General features: G+C 45.0%; 1 protein-coding gene across 1 annotated transcript in view; it reads left to right on the top strand.

Moving 5' to 3' along the window:
- The window catches only part of LOC311142426 (connector enhancer of kinase suppressor of ras 2-like), a gene marked incomplete at both ends in the record, with an annotated part of 42,120 nt that extends 24,939 nt beyond the window's left edge, over positions 1 to 17,181 (top strand). The window contains 13 exons of the mRNA XM_084178071.1: positions 2,532 to 2,665; positions 2,949 to 3,154; positions 3,704 to 3,793; positions 4,952 to 5,127; positions 5,270 to 5,318; positions 5,446 to 5,624; positions 5,796 to 5,869; positions 10,304 to 10,375; positions 10,614 to 10,681; positions 10,838 to 10,941; positions 11,162 to 11,669; positions 14,074 to 14,273; positions 17,134 to 17,181. Coding sequence (XP_084034197.1) covers positions 2,532 to 2,665; positions 2,949 to 3,154; positions 3,704 to 3,793; positions 4,952 to 5,127; positions 5,270 to 5,318; positions 5,446 to 5,624; positions 5,796 to 5,869; positions 10,304 to 10,375; positions 10,614 to 10,681; positions 10,838 to 10,941; positions 11,162 to 11,669; positions 14,074 to 14,273; positions 17,134 to 17,181 — 1,908 coding nt within the window. The remainder of the gene's footprint in view (positions 1 to 2,531; positions 2,666 to 2,948; positions 3,155 to 3,703; positions 3,794 to 4,951; positions 5,128 to 5,269; positions 5,319 to 5,445; positions 5,625 to 5,795; positions 5,870 to 10,303; positions 10,376 to 10,613; positions 10,682 to 10,837; positions 10,942 to 11,161; positions 11,670 to 14,073; positions 14,274 to 17,133) is intronic.
- Between the last annotated feature and the right edge of the window lie 735 nt (positions 17,182 to 17,916).

Below are 17,916 nucleotides of genomic sequence, written 5' to 3'. Positions count from 1 at the left end.
CCTTCAAGTTGGATGGGTTCCGCTGGTGTACAGCAATCTTTAAGTCATACCACAGATTCTCAATTGGATTGAGGTCTGGGCTTTGATTAGGCCATTCCAAGACATTTAAATGTTTCCCCTTAAACCACTCAAGTGTTGCTATAGCAGTATGCTTAGGGTCATTGTCCTGCTGGAAGGTGAACCTCTGTCCCAGTCTCAAATCTCTGGAAGACTGAAACAGGTTTCCCTCAAGAATTTCCCTGTATTTAGCGCCATCCATCATTCCTTCAATTCTGACCAGTTTCCCAGTCTCTGCCTATAAAAAACATCCCCACAGCATGATGCTGCCACCACCATGCTTCACTGTGGGGATGGTGTTCTTGGGGTGATGAGAGGTGTTGGGTTTGTGTCAGACATAGCGTTTTCCTTGATGGCCAAAAAGCTCAATTTTAGTCTCATCTGACCAGAGTACCTTCTTCCATATGTTTGGGGAGTCTCCCACATGCCTTTTGGCGAACACCAAAGGTGTTTGCTTATTTTTTTCTTTAAGCAATGGCTTTTTTCTGGCCACTCTTCCGTAACGCCCAGCTCTGTGGAGTGTACGGCTTAAAGTGGTCCTATGGAGAGATACTCCAATCTCCACTGTGGAGCTTTGCAGCTCCTTCAGGGTTATCTTTGGTCTCTTTGTTGCCTCTCTGATTAATGCCCTCCTTGCCTGGTCCGTGTGTTTTGGTGGGCGGCCCTCTGTTGGCAGGTTTGTTGTGGTGCCATATTACATTTACATTTTAGTCATTTAGCAGACGCTCTTATCCAGAGCGACTTACAGGAGCAATTAGGGTTAAGTGCCTTGCTTAAGGGCACATCGACAGATTTTTCACCTAGTCGGCTCGGGGATTAGAACCAGCGACCTTTCGGTTACTGGCACAACGCTCTTACCCACTAAGCTACCTGCCGCCCCCTCTTTCCATTTTTTAATAATGGATTTAATGGTGCTCCGTGGGATGTTCAAAGTTTCAGATATTTTTTTATAACCCAACCCTCATCTGTACTTCTCCACAACTTTGTCCCTGACCTGTTTGGAGAGCTCCTTGGTCTTCATGGTGCCGCTTGCTTGGTGGTGCCCCTTGTTTAGTGGTGTTGCAGACTCTGGGGCCTTTCAGAACAGGTGTATATATACTGAGATCATGTGACAGATAATGTGACACTTAGATTGCACACAGGTTAACTTTATTTAACTAATTATGTGACTTCTGAAGGTAATTGGTTGCACCAGATCTTATTTAGGGGCTTCATAGCAAAGGGGGTGAATACATATGCACGCACCACTTTGCCGTTATTTATTTTTTAGAATTTTTTGAAATAAGTTATTTTTTTCATTTCACTTCACCAATTTGGACTATTTTGTGTATGTCCATTACATGAAATCCAAATAAAAACCATTTAAATTACAGGTTGTAATGCAACAAAATAGGAAAAACGGCAAGGGGGATGAATACTTTTGCAAGGCACTGTACTCAATACTTTAGCTTATGCTATTTAATAAACCGTAGTTGGTATCATTCGACAATGGACTGGGATGAGAATATTCCATGCCCCAAGCAACTCAAAGACTGTCAATAACCTACACAACTTGAGACAACCTCATGCAGTATTATTAAGCCATGGAACACATTGATTGACCAGTGAGTGGCCAAGCCCTCGTCACACCTACAACTTGTTTATTCATCAAAACCCAGCCCTTTCAAGCCACCGCCAGCTATTGAGTTCATAATTCCCGCCGTGAAAATAGCAAAAATATTTCTGACACACCCAGGACCTATAGCGCTACCACCAGCGATAAGATTTACAATTACGTTAGGTTTTTTAAAATAGAGCCATGTGTGTTAGTGAGATGTGATTTATGTACTGTATACCGCTATCTTATCAGTGGGTTAATGACTGAGAGGGTATGTGAACTTTTGTATGTGCACAGTATGTGACTGATTGTGCATGGTGAGTATGCAAGCAGGAGAGTGCATTAAATGTTTGTGGGTTTTGTTAAAGCAGGGACTTTTTGTGAATGTGTCTGTCTGTGTGTGTCTGTCTGTCATATTTTGCCCCAAACAATTATTTAATATGGGTGTTGTATGTGACTATATCCCTGCCCCCCTCTGAGTCCCACACTGGTCTAAGTGCTGTTTCCCTCCCTCCCCCTGGGGCCTTGACCAACTGGAGTGCATCAGAGCTCTGCCGCCTCCTGATCCCCCCGCTCCTCTCCTCCCTCTTCTCCTTTACCTCTATTCTGCAATCTCTCTTCTCCTCTCCCTACCATCCTCCTCCTCGTTTCATCATATATCCAGATTCAGTTATTGACTTATGCTTTGAATTTATAATTCATCAAATGCAAAGGTTCAAATCAATTTTCCATTCCCTAAACCTGCCTCTAGCCATTCTCCAATCGAGAAACAAGACTAGCATTTCCCACATATTGAAGCTTTAATGGTTTGATTGATCATCGTCTATTATGAAACTACACATCTCTCTCCCCCCTCTTTCTCTCTCTCTCCTCACAGCCCATCATCCCTCAGAGCCCCAGCAGCAGTGTGGCCACACCCACCAGTACCCTGAGCACCCCGTCCAGGAGGGACAGCTGTGCCCTGCAGGACCTCTTCATCCCCCCGCCCCCTGAGGAACCATACACCCCCAGGTACACACACAAGCTGCCTCACTGTGACATCTGTATGCCTTTCCTTAGGGATTACACAGTGTAGTCATACTGTATGTTGTACTTTGAGTAAGTTTTATGTTATTATCTGCAGTGAAATATTATAGTGGTTTACCTGTGTAATTACTTCACTGTGTGAATTTAATCAGTTTGTTCCCTTTTGCGGGGTGATTTATGTGCCTTGTAGTATGTGACTTTGTTGAAGTTTACCCATGCAGTCGATGCTCCATAGGCGAACAGACTCTCTCCCTGATCTGTGCTGCAGAGACGACAAGGGAAATCTATCAGGTGACGACGACTTCCAAGCTGACATCCCGGTGGCCAAGGGCTCTGAGTCCCCCAACTCCTTCCTGGACCAGGAGTGTCGCCGACGTTTCCCTCTGGTGGAGGAGGATGCCGTTCTGTACTGCTACGAGTATGACCAGAACCACGGACTTCCACCTGTCCGCAGGGACAGCACCCCCACTTATGGTATGACCCAGTCCAAGCCTGCATATTTGTATGAGGGATGTCAGTCCCCCATATACTGTATGGTCCGACCCAGTCCAAGCCTGTTTGTATGTGGGATGTCTATCCCCCACAAATGTTATGACCCAGTCCAAGGCTGGTTTGTATGAGGGATGCCTGTGGTGCACTTCCTACAGATTTGATCACTCTTTTGTTACTGAGAATGTTCCTGCAAAGCAGGAAATGCAAACTTGTAGTGTATTTCGGTTTAAAAAATGCTTCAAAAGTTTGAAATTTCAGAGTTGATTTGCCCTAACAAAAAATGCATCAACCCCTACAAAAATGTCCATAAATTATAATAGACATAATAATTCACATTTCCTGTTGCTACAGGATTATTTTTCTGCTGTAGCAAACTGGCTCAAATTAAGATCCTACATCTGTATGCAATGCCTGCTGTGTTTGTGATGTTAGTGTTTGTGTCACTGTGGTGTTAATATAGGCTGTTTGTAGCTCTTAGATTTTTCTGGATAGGTCTGTAATGTTGTGTGTTATCTGTGCTGTGTGCTCCAGGCAGGCTTAGGCCCATCTCCATGCCAGTGGAATATAACTGGGTGGAAGACTATGAAGACCCGGCCAAGCTGAAGAGAGAGAGCAGGAGAGGTGAGTGGGAGGCCGGGATGGAGAGAAAGGGTGAGATAAAAAGAGAGGGGAGACAGAAAGAGAGAGATATAGCAGCAGAGATGAGTGGGTGGATATCTCTCATAATTGGGTTTTCTGCCTCCCCATCTCAGATGTCTTAGCCAAGGGACTGGGAAGCTGAGCAGCCATGCCAGGCAGGGCTCAGTGCATGATAGATATGATGCTGAATTAGCTATCCTCCTCTTTATCTGTCCCTCTTTATCTGACCCTTCTTTCTGTGTATCTTTGTTAGTCCCTCCTGCTCTCTCTCTCTCTTTCAATCTCACCCCTTTCTCTCTCTGCCTCTCTCTGCCTCTCTCTGCCTCTCTCTCTTTGCTTTTGGGTCTTGAAGGTATGTCGTTGCCTTGGCAACTGTAACCAGGATCTTCCCAAGATTTGCTTGGTTTGATTGGTTGCTGCCAGGCCTAGTGGCAAACAGAGTAGGAAGAGAGCGAATGGCCTTGGTTCAGTCTGAGAGGCAGCCACTGTGATGTTGTGTTTTTTATTCCCAAGGGGGTGGTGGCAGTCAGTCTATTGTTCCTGTGGGCTTTTCAGCATCAGTGAGGGTGCTATATTTATCTGCATATTTGGCAAGAGGCAGTATCAATACATATTGCCTGAAGGCAACATTTTTTTATATTTTCTAGGAAAATACCATGCAAATATCAGAATAATGACAGTCTCTGTTGGTTCAGTACAATAATGGGGTTTGAGTGAAGCCTCGTTATTTGTCTGAATGACAAGACAGAGTAAAACCTCAGAGCCCTAAAGCCGAATGCCTGGACACACCACAGGATTACACAAAACATAAATTACACTGCCCAATGACATGACTCACAAAACTAGCCTATAAGAGTCAGATGGAGGACGTTCATCAATGGGCCTTGCTCTAGCCTCAAGGCCCTAATGACATGACAAAGCCCACAAGTCACACAACTGTGTATTTCCATCCAAGCAATCATTACACAATCTCTAGAATTGGCCTTTGGCTTGTTTTTCGCTGTTGTTTAAAATTTGTTGTAACAAAGTGACAGCACAATGAGTATTCAGTAGATACAAATTATGTACACATAGTAGGCCTATATAATCAAATGGCGTTAGACAAAGTGATCTAACTGCTGGCCTCCCCTGCTCCCGTAGAGAACTCCCTGCTGCGTTATGTGAGTCAGAGTGAGGACAAGGCCATGCCAGAGGAGTACCTGACAGGACGCAGCAGGAAGAAGAGTGACAAAGGCAGCCCCGCCCACTACGCCCTCCTCCCAGCCCTCCAGATGGAAGTCTCCACGTCCGGCTCCGACTCCGCCTCCCTCTACCATGTATGTCCCATTGTTCCCAGGCCCCTGAGACAACACTGACGTGTTTTTTGTTGTGATTATGATCAGATATTTAGAGGACTGAGCACAGTGGAGACAGATCAATGTGGATTGATCTCTCATTTTCCTGTGTGTTATTTTGTAGATGTTTGAACGATCCTCACTGCGCTCAAGGTCTAGGAAGAAGAGTAAAGGTGAGTTATTAAAAACCTACAGTCCACAACCCATGTACAGTTTCAAATATACACTACATACATAAATGTATGCTGATGCAAACCACCCAATACAGTCGTTTCATTGATACCCCTCTCCTCCCTGCAGTAGGTGACTCTTTGTCCTCCATCAGTAAGAGGCGTATCTCATGTAAGGACCTGGGGCGGGGGGACTGTGAGGGCTGGCTGTGGAAAAAGAAGGATGCTAAAAGCTACTTCTCCCAGAAGTGGAAGAAATACTGGTTCATCCTGAAAGATATCTGCCTATACTGGTACATGAATGAGGAGGTGAGTGTGTGAGTGACATTGACAGACTTGCTGATTTGTTGTACCATGAGTTCCTCTCTGCATCCTCTCTTGATTATCTTGTGAAAATGTGAACCATCCCGCTATATTTTTTGGAACTCAGAAAAGTATGTGTCAGAACAATATATGATATTATGTTTTTTACTCCCTCAGGATGAAAAGGCAGAGGGCTTTGTTAGTCTCCCAGAATTCAAGATTGATCGTGCATCTGAGTGCCGTAGGAAGTAGTGAGTACATGTATTTGTGTTTGTATACAATACATGAATGTGTGAGTCTTGTGGTCTGTTTGTCTGTGTGAACCTTGGCATGTGTTTGTTTGAATCTATTGAGAATGGAGTGTGAGTGTCTGTCTTTAAATACAAAATATGTACAGTATATGCAACCTGTGTTTGTGCCCCAGAATACTTACAGTTAGTGCTGAGCGATTAATCGACATTTCGTTTTTTTGTGTGGTTATTAAACAGCTAATTCACCGACGTCGGTTCAATTACTTGAATTCCATTTTGTTTTGTTTTTTTCAACGCACTTTCTCTAGAGAGAAATCATTCACGACAAAAATCAAGTAAAGATCTATGTGGGACGCTGGGCTAAAGGGAGTTGTAGTTTTCATTAAGCAAATATTCAACCTAGTTCAGCCCAGAAACTTTGTAATTAACTATAATCCATTGCGCCTGTTTTTTCCATTTCGGACGGAGATGGATCAAAATCTGTCCAAAATAAGCCCAATGCGTTTCTATGGGCTTATTTTGGATTTAAATGTGTCGCCTGCCTTCCTGCCTTTGGGACAACGACTCCCATGGTTAGGACGGAGACAAGAGCATCTCACCATTATATACAGATCTCTGGACGGATACTCTTTTACGCCTGCTACGTTAGGTTAGATCAGTGTTGCCATGTTCGCGGGTTTCCAGTAAAATTGGGCTACTTTGATAACAATGTCATGGATGAAAATGTATTGGCCGCGGGTTGCGGGTTTTTGGGCTATTTCTCTTTAAAAATATACAGTACCAGTCAATAGTTTGGACACACCTACTCATTCAAGGGTTTTCTTTATTTTTACTATTTTCTACATTGTAGAGTAATAGTGAAGACATCAAAACTATGAAATAACACATATGGAAACATGTAGTAACCAAAAAAGTGTTAAACAAATCAAAATATATTTTATATTTGAGATTCTTCAAATAGCCACCCATAGCTTTGATGACAGCTTTGCACACTCTTGGCATTCTCTCAACCAGCTTCACCTGGAATGCTTTTCCAACAGTCTTGAAGGAGTTCCTACATATGCTGAGCACTGTTGGCTGCTTTTCCTTCACTCTGCAGTTCAACTCATCCCAAACCATCTCAATTGGGTTGAGGTTGGATGATTGTGGAGGCCAGGTCATCTGATGCAGCACTCCATCACTCTCCTTCTTGGTCAAATAGCCCTTACACAGCCTGGAGGTGTGTTGGGTCATTGTCCTGTTGAAAAACAAATGATAGTCCCACTAAGTGCAAACCAGATGGGATGGCATATCGCTGCAGAATGCTGTGGTAGTCATGCTGGTTAAGTGTGCCTTGAATTCTAAATAAATCGCAGACAGTGTCACCAGCAAAGCACCCCCACACCATCACACCTCCTCTTCCATGCTTCACGGTGGGAACCACACATGCAGAGATCATCCGTTCACCTACTCTGCGTCTCACAAAGACACAGCGGTTGGAACCAAAAATCTCAAATTTGGACTCATCAGACCAAAGGACAGATTTCCACCGGTCTAATGTCCATTGCTTGTGTTTCTTGGTCCAAGCAAGTCTCTTCTTCTTATTGGTGTCCTTTAGTAGTGGTTTCTTTGCAGCAATTCGACCATGAAGGCCTGATTCATGCAGTCTCCTCTGAACAGCTGATGTTGAGATGTGTCTGTTACTTGAACTCTGTGATGAGTAGGTGTTCTAAAACTTTTGACCGGTAGTGTATACCACGGATATGACAAAACATGACTTTTTACTGTTCTAATTACCTTGGTAACCAGTTTATAATAGCACATATTCAAACTCCTTTATTACGTCATGTCATAGCTTGCAATAGCTATTATTTTGAGGAAACCTGAATTTAGCTTCTAACGTCATTACAAGTTACTATGAAATTCCTTCTTAACTGGCTCGATAACGTTATGAAAAAAGGGTTTATTGTATAGATGTTTTGAGTGGTCATTGGGCTTGACATTTTAGCTTGACCTGGTAACCCTGGGTTAGATACACACAGACCACATGAGAGAGGAATGTACACAACACAATGAAGAACAAGTACAATTATTTCGTCAGACAGCTCTGCAGCATAGGCTACTTAGGCAGGCTAGCTAAATAGGATGACTAAAGACAGTACGGTATGGGGAGCACATACAGTTGAAGTCGGAAGTTTACATACACCTTAGCCAAATACATTTAAACTCAGTTTTTCACAATTCCTGACATTTAATCCTAGTAAAAATGTCCTGTCTTAGGTCAGTTAGGATCACCACTTTATTTTAAGAATGTGAAATGTCAGAATAATAGTAGAGAGAATGATTTCTTTCAGCTTTTATTTCTTTCATCATATTCCCAGTGGGTCAGAAGTTTACATACACTCAATTAGTATTTGGTAGCATTGCCTTTAAATTGTTTAACTTGGGTCAAATGTTTCGGGTAGCCGTCCACAAGCTTCCCACAATAAGTTGGGTGAATTTTGGCCCATTGCTCCTGACAGAGCTGGTGTAACTGAGTCAGGTTTGTAGGCCTCCTTGCTAGCACACACTTTTTCAGTTCTGCCCATAAATGTTCTATAGGATTGAGGTCAGGGCTTTGTGATGGCCACTCCAATACCTTGACTTTGTTGTCCTTAAGCCATTTTGCCACAACTTTGGAAGTGTGCTTGGGGTCATTGTCCATTTGGAAGACCCATTTGCGACCAAGCTTTAACTTCCTGACTGATGTCTTGAGATGTTACTTCAATATATCCACATAATTTTCCTTCCTCATGATGCCATGTATTTGGTGAAGTGCACCAGTCCTTCCTGCAGCAAAGCACCCCCACAGCATGATGCTGCCACTCCCGTGCTTCACGGTTGGGATGGTGTTCTTCAGCTTGCAAGCAGCCCTCTTTTTCCTCCAAACATAAGTCATTATGGCCAAACAGTTCTATTTTTGTTTCATCAGACCAGAGGACATTTCTCCAAAAAGTACGATCTTTGTCCCCATGTGCAGTTGCAAACCGTAGTCTGGCTTTTTTATGGCGGTTTTGGAGCAGTGGCTTCTTCCTTGCTGAGCGGCCTTTCAGGTTATGTCGATATAGGACTTGTTTTACTGTGGATATAGATACTTGTGTACCTGTTTCCTCCAGCATCTTCACAAGGTCCTTTGCTGTTGTTCTGGGATTGATTTGCACTTTTCGCACCAAAGTACGTTCATCCCTAGGAGACAGAACGCGTCTCCTTCCTGAGCGGTATGACAGCTGCGTGATCCCATGGTGTTTATACTTGCGTACTATTGTTTGTACAGATGAACGTGGTACATTCAGGTGTTTGGAAATTGCTCCCAAGGATGAACCAGACTTGTGGAGGTCTTGGCTGATTTCTTTTGATTTTCCCATGATGTCAAGCAAAGAGGCACTGAAATACATCCACAGGTACACTTCCAATTGACTCAAATTATGTCAATTAGCCTATCAGAAGCTTCTAAAGCTATGACATCATTTTCTGGAATTTTCCAAGCTGTTTAAAGGCATAGTCAACTTAGTGTATGTAAACTTCTGACCCACTGGAATTGTGATACAGAGAATTATAAGTGAAATAATCTGTATGTAAACAATTGTTGGAAAAATTACTTGTGTCATGCACAAAGTAGATGTCCTAACCGACTTGTCAAAACCATAGTTTGTTAACAAGAAAGGTGTGGATGTCACGATCGTCGGATACAGAGGACCAAGGCGCAGCGTGGAAGGCGAACATACTTTTATTTATTAGAATAATCACCCGAACAAATCGATACGTGACGTCCTCGGTTCAAACACAAACCTACACTGGAACAAGATCCCACATAAAACAATGCCAACGGCTACCTAAGTATGGCTCCCAATCAGAGACAACGAGCTACAGCCGTCTCCGATTGGGAGCCACCCTGGCCAACATAGAAATACAAAACTAGAACAAACAAAGAAAACTCACACCCTGGCTCAACATACAAGCGTCCCCAGAGCCAGGGCGTGACAGTGGAGTGGTTGAAAAAATAGTTTAATGACTCCAACCTAAGTGTATGTAAACTTCCGACTTCAACTGTAGATAACGTTAGGTTTGGCGGCTAGTGCCTGAGCAGAGATGTAATACATATAACTGAAATATTTTATTATTTCATAGTAATTTCCTGTTTTTCTATTGATGTCTACCCAATGTGGACCTGGCAGAGACAATGGAATATTTTGAATGTTTTGGCAATTGAATGCTCACTATTTTTGGCTTTGGAATTCCCATTAAAAAGCTTTATTTCATAATGTATTTAATGTTTTTTTAAAGATCGAAACCGAAAACCGTAATTATTTTTTCATAATCGAAACCGAACCTAACCGACCTCAAAAAGCACTAACCGCTCAGCACTACTTACTGTATGGTATAATCTGTCCTTGACCGCATGTTTCTGTGTTCCAGTGCTTTCAAGGCCTGCCATCCAAAGATCAAAAGTTTCTACTTTGCAGCGGACAATGCGGATGACATGAACAGGTGAGAGTCACTGTCAGACATGATTACTGTAGCTGACACAGAGGGGGAGACAGGCAAAGACAAGGAGGTGAGACAGACTGACAGAAACCTGAAAAGTTTTGACAAATTGTGCTAGGCAGATGACCAGGTGAGCTGATGTGAGATGCAAAAACAGCAGGGGATAACAGAATGGTGTGTGGTGTGTGAGATCTGGAATGGGGTGTGGCTGCCACGTTTCATTAGTGTTGTTCCCACACAGGTGGCTGAGTCGTCTGACCATGGCAGTGGCAGGTTACTCGGAGCAGGAGAGGATCCGACAGGACCAGGGTGAGAATACATTAATACACATTAATATAGTTGACAGTAATAGAGGACAAGAGCTGCTTCGTTTGCCCTAGGTCTACTTTAGAAAAAAATAACACATTGTCTCTTTCTGATGGTGACGTGTCCTCTTTTCTGCTTCATCCTTATCATCACGACCAGACTACTGGAGTGAAAGTGACCATGAGGACATGGAGATGCCTTCCACCGTGCCCAAACAGGACAGCCCTCCTCCCCCCTATGACACCTACCCCAGGCCCCCCTCAGTAAGTCACTCTTTCTGTGAAAAGCTAGACAACAACTATTTGCATAGTTTTAATATGGACTCTTCCCTCTTTTCTAAGCCTCCTGTTATTTACATTATTGTTACAATGCCATTATATACCTCTCTAGCTGAGTCTCTTCCCTTTTTAAAATTTATAATTCTGGTATTTACATTAATTACCGTTACAATGCCATGACACCTCTCTGTCTGGCTCTCTGTAGGTGTCCCAAATGAGTCCGTACCAGGAGCCCAAACATGGCCGCCTTTCCTCCTCTGAGACCTTCCAGTCACGCTCATCTCATGAGGAGTTCCACCCCGAGCCACAGGAGGGCAGCAGCAGCGGAGGCGGCGTCTCGCCTGGCCAGAAGTCCTCCAGCCAACGGCGTTCGTGGCAGGACCTGATTGAGACGCCCCTGGGCAGCACGGGGCTCCACTACCTGCAGACACTGCCCCTGCCCCTGGAGGAGGCCCTGCTGCGCTCCCCTGGAGGAGGAGGTCTGTCTGTGGAGTACCGCCGCCAGTCAACCCTCCCTGCCCAGCGCAGCCTGCTGCAGGAACACTATGGCCCACTGCCCTTGCAACTCAGCCCCAGTGTCCCAGTAGAGGCTGGGGGGAAACCCCGTAGCTTCACCCTGCCCCGAGACAGTGGGCTCCATGCCATCCTCTCAGCCTCGGCCAGCACCTCTGACCACAGAGACCACCACCACTACCAGCTGGCCAGAGACACAGGTGAGACATTAGTGAGACATGACTGAGACACCGGACAAAGTCATGACAGCCATGACACCATGAGATGGAGAGACATGACACCATGAGACAGAGAAGAAAGAGTTGTGACAACAATCTTAACCCTACTCTCCCTGTTACATTCTAGGATAACTTGATGGGTAAAAATAGTTTTATATACTTAAAGGGAAATTAGTACTTATAGGGTTATAACCTGGTAACCAGTGGTGAGTAATGTTGCTAATTATAGGCATTGTTCAGACGCAGTCTGTGTCACGGACGCTGATTGTCTGAGATTTAGACCCATCCCCCATCCCTACAGATCTCCAGGACACTATTCTAAAGTGAGGTGAAATCTTAGTGTCCTAATTGACACTAATTCATCCTGGCAGCCCGACTCCCTCCTCGATGTCTTACGCACACGCAGACACCCATACACACACACACACGCAGACACACACACGCAGACACACACACGCAGACACCCACACACACACACACACACACACACACACACACACACACACACACACACACGGCCATGATAGAGATGTCACTGTGCCCCACCGCAGTGTTTGGGGCGGTGGGGCGAGGAAGAATCCTTTCAGCCCATGTTAACGTTGAATTTTGAAGAGGACAAAGAAACATGCCCAAGGGGCCTTTTTTCCTGTCCTAATTTCTCTGCCGCTCTATTACTCACTGTCTCTACTGCTCCCTCTATAGACTCTAACACAAAAACACACAGCAAACACTGCATGATACACTTCAAGAGGCACAAGCCCCACAGCTTCACAACTGACCCCTGAAACACACAACAAGTATTGCAAATGCACAACATAGTATGACAACCAGCAGACACAAAACCTCTGGGACTGTTTGAGTCAACATACACTACATGGCCAAAAGTCTGCTCGTCGAACAACTCATTCCAGAATCATGGGCATTAATATGGAGTTGGTCCCCCCTTTGCTGCTATAACAGCCCCCACTCTTCTGGGAAGGCTTTCCACTAGATGTTGGAACATTGCTGCGGGGACTTGCTTCCATTCAGCCACAACAATGAGGTCAGGCACTGATGTTGGGTGATTAGGCCTGGCTCGCAGTCAGCGTTCCAGTTCATCCCAAAGGTGTTCGATGGGGTTGAGATCAGGGGGCTGTGCAGGCCAGTCAAGTTCTTCCACATCGATCTCGACAAACTATTTCTGTATGGACCTCGCTTTGTGCACGGGGGCATTGTCATGCTGAAACAGAAAAGGGCCTTCCCCAAACTGTTGCCACAAAGTTGGAAGCACAGAATAGTCTAGAATGTCATTGTATGCTGTAGCGTTAAGATTTCCCTTCACTGGAACTAAGGGGCCTAGCCCGAACCATGAGAAACAGCCCCAGACCATAATTCCTCCTCCACCAATCTTTACAGTTGGCACTGCATTGGGGCAGGTAGCGTTCTCATGGCATCCGCCAAACCCAGATTTGCCCGTCGGACTGCCAAATGGTGAAGCGTGATTCATCACTCCAAAGAACGCGTTTCCACTGCTCTAGAGTCCAATGGCGGTGAGCTTTACACCACACCAGCCGACGCTTGGCATTGCGCATGATGATCTTAGGCTTGTGTGCAGCTGCTTGGCCATGGAAACCCATTTCATGAAGCTCCCAACGAACAGTTCTTGTGCTGACGTTGCTTCCAGAGGCAGTTTGGAACTCGGTAGTGAGTGTTGCAACCGACGACAGACGATTTTTACGTGCTACGCACTTCAGCACTCGGCAGTCCTGTTCTGTGAGCTTATGTGGCCTACCAATTTGAGGCTGAGCCGTTGTTGCTCCTAGACGTTTCCACTTCACAATAACAGCACTTACAGTTGACAGGGGCAGCTCTAGAAAATTTGATGAACTGACTTGTTGGGACGGTGCCACGTCGAAAGTCACTGAGCTCTTCAGTACGGGCCATTCTACTACCAATGTTTGTCTATGGAGATTGCATGGCGGTGTGCTCGATGTTATACAACTGTCAGCAACGGGTGTGGCTAAAATAGCCAAATCCACTCATTTGAAAGGGGTGTCCACATACTTTTGGCCTTGTAGTGTAGCTTGCCAGATAAAATTTTCTTTTTACATTTTAGTCATTTAGCAGACGCTCTTATCCAGAGCGACTTACAGTTAGTGAGTGCATACATTTTTCATACAAAGAGCTATGTGACAATAGCACCATAAGAGGGCAGTATATGTAAAGGATAGCATGGAACATTCCACAGTAGCAGCTTACTGTGTGTGCTCTGCCTGCCTATGAGGAAATGCAGTACTGTGCTGAACTTCCAGGAGTGAGAGATCTTTATGCACATGCATATTGCTGTTGTTGTTGTATGTGGTGCCAGCCGGTGAATGCCACGTATTGTGACTCTGCTTGTCCTCAGGCTGTGAGAGGGAGGGCCGTCCCCAGGCTGACTCTCTGGGGGACCTGTACCGGGCCCTGGAGAGGGCCAACCTGTCCTCAATGGGAGACCACCAGCCCTCCGCCCGCCTGGAGTACAAACGCTCCTTCGTCCGCCGCGTCAATGACCCACTGCTCAGCGAAAAGCTGCACCGTCTCCACATCATACAGAGTGCGCTCAAGGTATGACCCTCTCTCTCTCTTTCTCGCTCCCCATCTCCCTCTCTCTATCTCTCTCTCTCTCTACTGCACCTGCTGTCTGGAATGCTTGGCTATGAAAAGCCAACTGACATTTACTCCTGTGGTGCTGACACATTACACCCTCTATAGCCCCTGTGATTATTATTTGACCGTGCTGGTCATCTATAAACATTTGAAAATCTTGAAGACCGAGCTGGCCTTATTTGCCATGTACTCTTATAATCTCCATCCTGCACAGCCAGAAGAGGACTGGCCACCCCTTAGAGCCTGGTTCCTCTCTATGTTTCTTCCTAGATTCCTGCCTTTCTAGGGAGTTTTTCCTAGCCACCATTCTTCTAAATCTGCATTGCTTGCTGTTTGGGGGTTTTAGGCTGGGTTACTGTTAAAGCACTTTGTGACATCTGCTGGTGTAAAAAGGTCTTTATAAACAGGGGTGCACATAACTTTTTCAGTGAGTTACTCAGGTGAGTACCAGCAGATGGTGTCTGGTACTCACCCCATATGTAGCGTGGTCTTAATAAGTGCAGTCTTCCTCACTGTCCTCTTCAGTGTCGCCCCCACTGTCCTCTGCTTCAGCTTCCTGCATGGTAGATGATGAAGATGCTGCAGATGCACCTCCCTGTCCTTGGTTGAGCCTCCGATTAGCTGTCTCCATCCACAGGTCAACAGCAGGCTTTGGGTCAAATGTCTCTGTGGTCTGCTTTGACAGGTGAATGTGCATCAGGGCTGAGAGACGAGCATGTGACAGACAAGATCTGTACTTGGTTTTTATAATGTTGAGATGTGAGAATCCCCTCTCACAAGCTGCACTGCTTAAAGGCAGTGTAAGAGACAGCTTAACCACCTTGTTGATGTTGGAGTAAGCATCTGGGTTACTTGTATTTACTATTTGGACCAAGTCATACACAGAAGAGGCTCCCAGGCGTTTTCCTGCCTGCTTTAAGCGCATCCATTCTGTCACAGTGGTATCTTTGTCAAGTTGCAAGGTGGCCTCATATTTCTTGAGAATGTTGCAAACTGTTGTGTTTCCAAATCTGTGGAGGTCTTGCATTTCCTGAGGCCATGTTGAAGGATCAAATACTAAGAAATGATCACATGACTTGAGGGAGTCATATCTGATTTCAAACTCTTCAATTAACCCCCTGAGTAAGTGTGTCTTGTCTCTGTCAGCATCAGCATTGGAAACAGTGTGTGCCCTGTGGCTTTCACCATCAAGCAGAAGTGTGAACTGTCCAATGGCCACCATGAGTTCATCCTTACATTCTCCAATGGTCAGCTTTTCCTTCTGAAACTTAATGGATGTGGTCTTCAAAATGTTGCAAATGTCAAGCATGTTTGACAGAAAGCACTGAAAACGCTCTGTGCAGATATGCTGCAAGTCATTGTTATCACTTGTAACCAGTTGCATTTTAATGGCTGGCAATAGTCTTGATATTTTTAACAGTGTTTCATGCCTCCATGCAGACCATCTGATATTATGAAACTTACCCAGTTTCACAAAGGAGATCCCATTTTCTTCACATAGCTTATTCAGTGCAGCAGTTTTTTGCTCCACCTTTTTGTAAATAAAACTGCAGCAGCTTGACCACAGAGCGATTAAATGTCTCACAGTAAGGAACGTTGCGATCAGCTGATTTCGCGCAATTCTCCAGTGTGTGTGAGGTGCACAGAATGTGCACAAGGGAGTCTCCAACCGCAGCAAGTTGCCGGAGTTTTGGCACAACGCCGTTGTAGATACCTACGTTGACAGCAGCCCCGTCTGTGCACACAGCGACCAACTTTGTTGTCCAGTCATCCAAGCCTGTGTCCTGGGAAAGTCTCACAAGTCCGTCTGTTATGGCCTGCGCGGTTCGGTCAGCACCCAATTCAATCAGTCCAATAAAGTCTGAAGTAAATTCTCCGTTGCTGGACACAGACACAATGTAAACGATTTCCTGCTCAGTTTTTGTGATGTCCTCAGATCCATCAAAAAGCAGCCCCCAAAATTCAGCAGACTGCAACGGGGCTCGTAACTCCCCGCTGATGGTGTGAGCGATGCTCTGCATGATCCGTGTGCCCCCTTCACGTGAATGATATGCACCTCCGACATTTACTCCTAACCGCTTCAGTAAAGGAACATCCTCAGAATAGGAAGACATGGGACGTGCGTGTTTAGCTTTATGGAAGGCGAGGAGAAAAATATTAAACAGAGCTTGCCGCTGTTCTTCATTTAGCTTGTCTCGCCATCTGGCAAGTGGGCGACTGGACATTTCTTCTCGGCTAGCTTGTTTAGCAATGGCTTGCGCCACATTCGTGTGCTCCTTGCTCTTTTCATGTTTGTCAAATAAAGGATGGTTGAAATTCTTTGAGCCTTTATAAAATGCACCTGTTTTGTCTGCTAGATGTGGATTTGAGAGGAAAATCTTGCACCACATTTCAGTGCGCTCATCGTTAGCTTCAAGCCACTGCAAATCTTGGAGCCACTTTTCCGAAAAAAGTATTTTCTTCGGCTCTGGCTCCAGTTGGCGTTTCTTTGTAGGTGGCGAAAAGAAGCTGCTTAATGTCTGTTGCTTTTTGGACATCCCTGACAGTAGTTGACAAGCAACATGTCATGTGTAAGGTTAGATGAGAAGATCGGTCAAGTACGCAAAGGCGCGTAGTAACACAAGTGGCATTACGCATTCCTGATTTTTGTCGCGCTTGCGTACCTGCGTACCAGTTATGTGCACCCCTGTTTATAAAATACATTTGATTGATAGATTACAGGGACTATAGAATATAGTGTGTGTACAGTGTGTGAACTGTTTATGTAGTGTATACAGTGTATCACATCTTAAATCATACTCTTCTTTCCCCCTGACAGAATGTCCCTCTTCAGGACTCTGACCCGTCGTTGGGTTTTTTAGGATAGCCTGTGTGGAACAGACCATGGACATCATAGTCACCCCATTCATCCTGCCAAGGGACGTGCCCTTACTGCCCTACCCCAGCCATTCCGTCATCCCTGGAAGACAGCCACAACAACCAGGGTTACCCCCCCCCCCTCTCTCTCTTTCACTCAATCTCACTCTCTCTCTCTGCACACCCACATCTACCTCTAAGGACCTTTCCTCATGCAAAATAGTTTGTTCAATGAGCAAAATAACCATAAAATATTAAATAGATGGGATGACACATTATCCAAGTTACATCGTGTAATTACAGTACTTAAACTCTGGTTCAATAATAGTGTTTTTCTCAATTACATTTTTAAAGGAAAGTTACAACATAAATTGCACTGGAGAATATAGTGAGGCCAGGATTCAATCAGATCAGCATTAACCCGCGTTAACCGACAAAAGCATAGCTTAATATTGCCTTTGTTTAGGCGGTGTGTCACGTCTACTCCTGGTCCCCCTCTCCGGCATTCGATGTCGCCGGTTTACTAACCACCGGTCCTGGCAACCATTATTACACGCACCTGGCATCAATCATTACTGCTCTTATGGTAATTGTCACGAAAACCACACCCGTCCTTATGTCCCACCTGCATTAGAAGTTCAGAAGGAGAAAGTGTAGGCTATACAGAAATAATGACACTCAAATTGAAAATCATTTAACTAAATAATAAGGATTTCTATCAGCCTAATCGAGGTGTAGATTATAT

The sequence above is a fragment of the Coregonus lavaretus genome, assembly GCF_964263955.1.
Source record: "Coregonus lavaretus genome assembly, chromosome: 15".
Classification (NCBI taxonomy): Eukaryota; Metazoa; Chordata; class Actinopteri; order Salmoniformes; family Salmonidae; genus Coregonus; species Coregonus lavaretus.
This window is presented reverse-complemented; position numbering and strand designations above follow the sequence as displayed.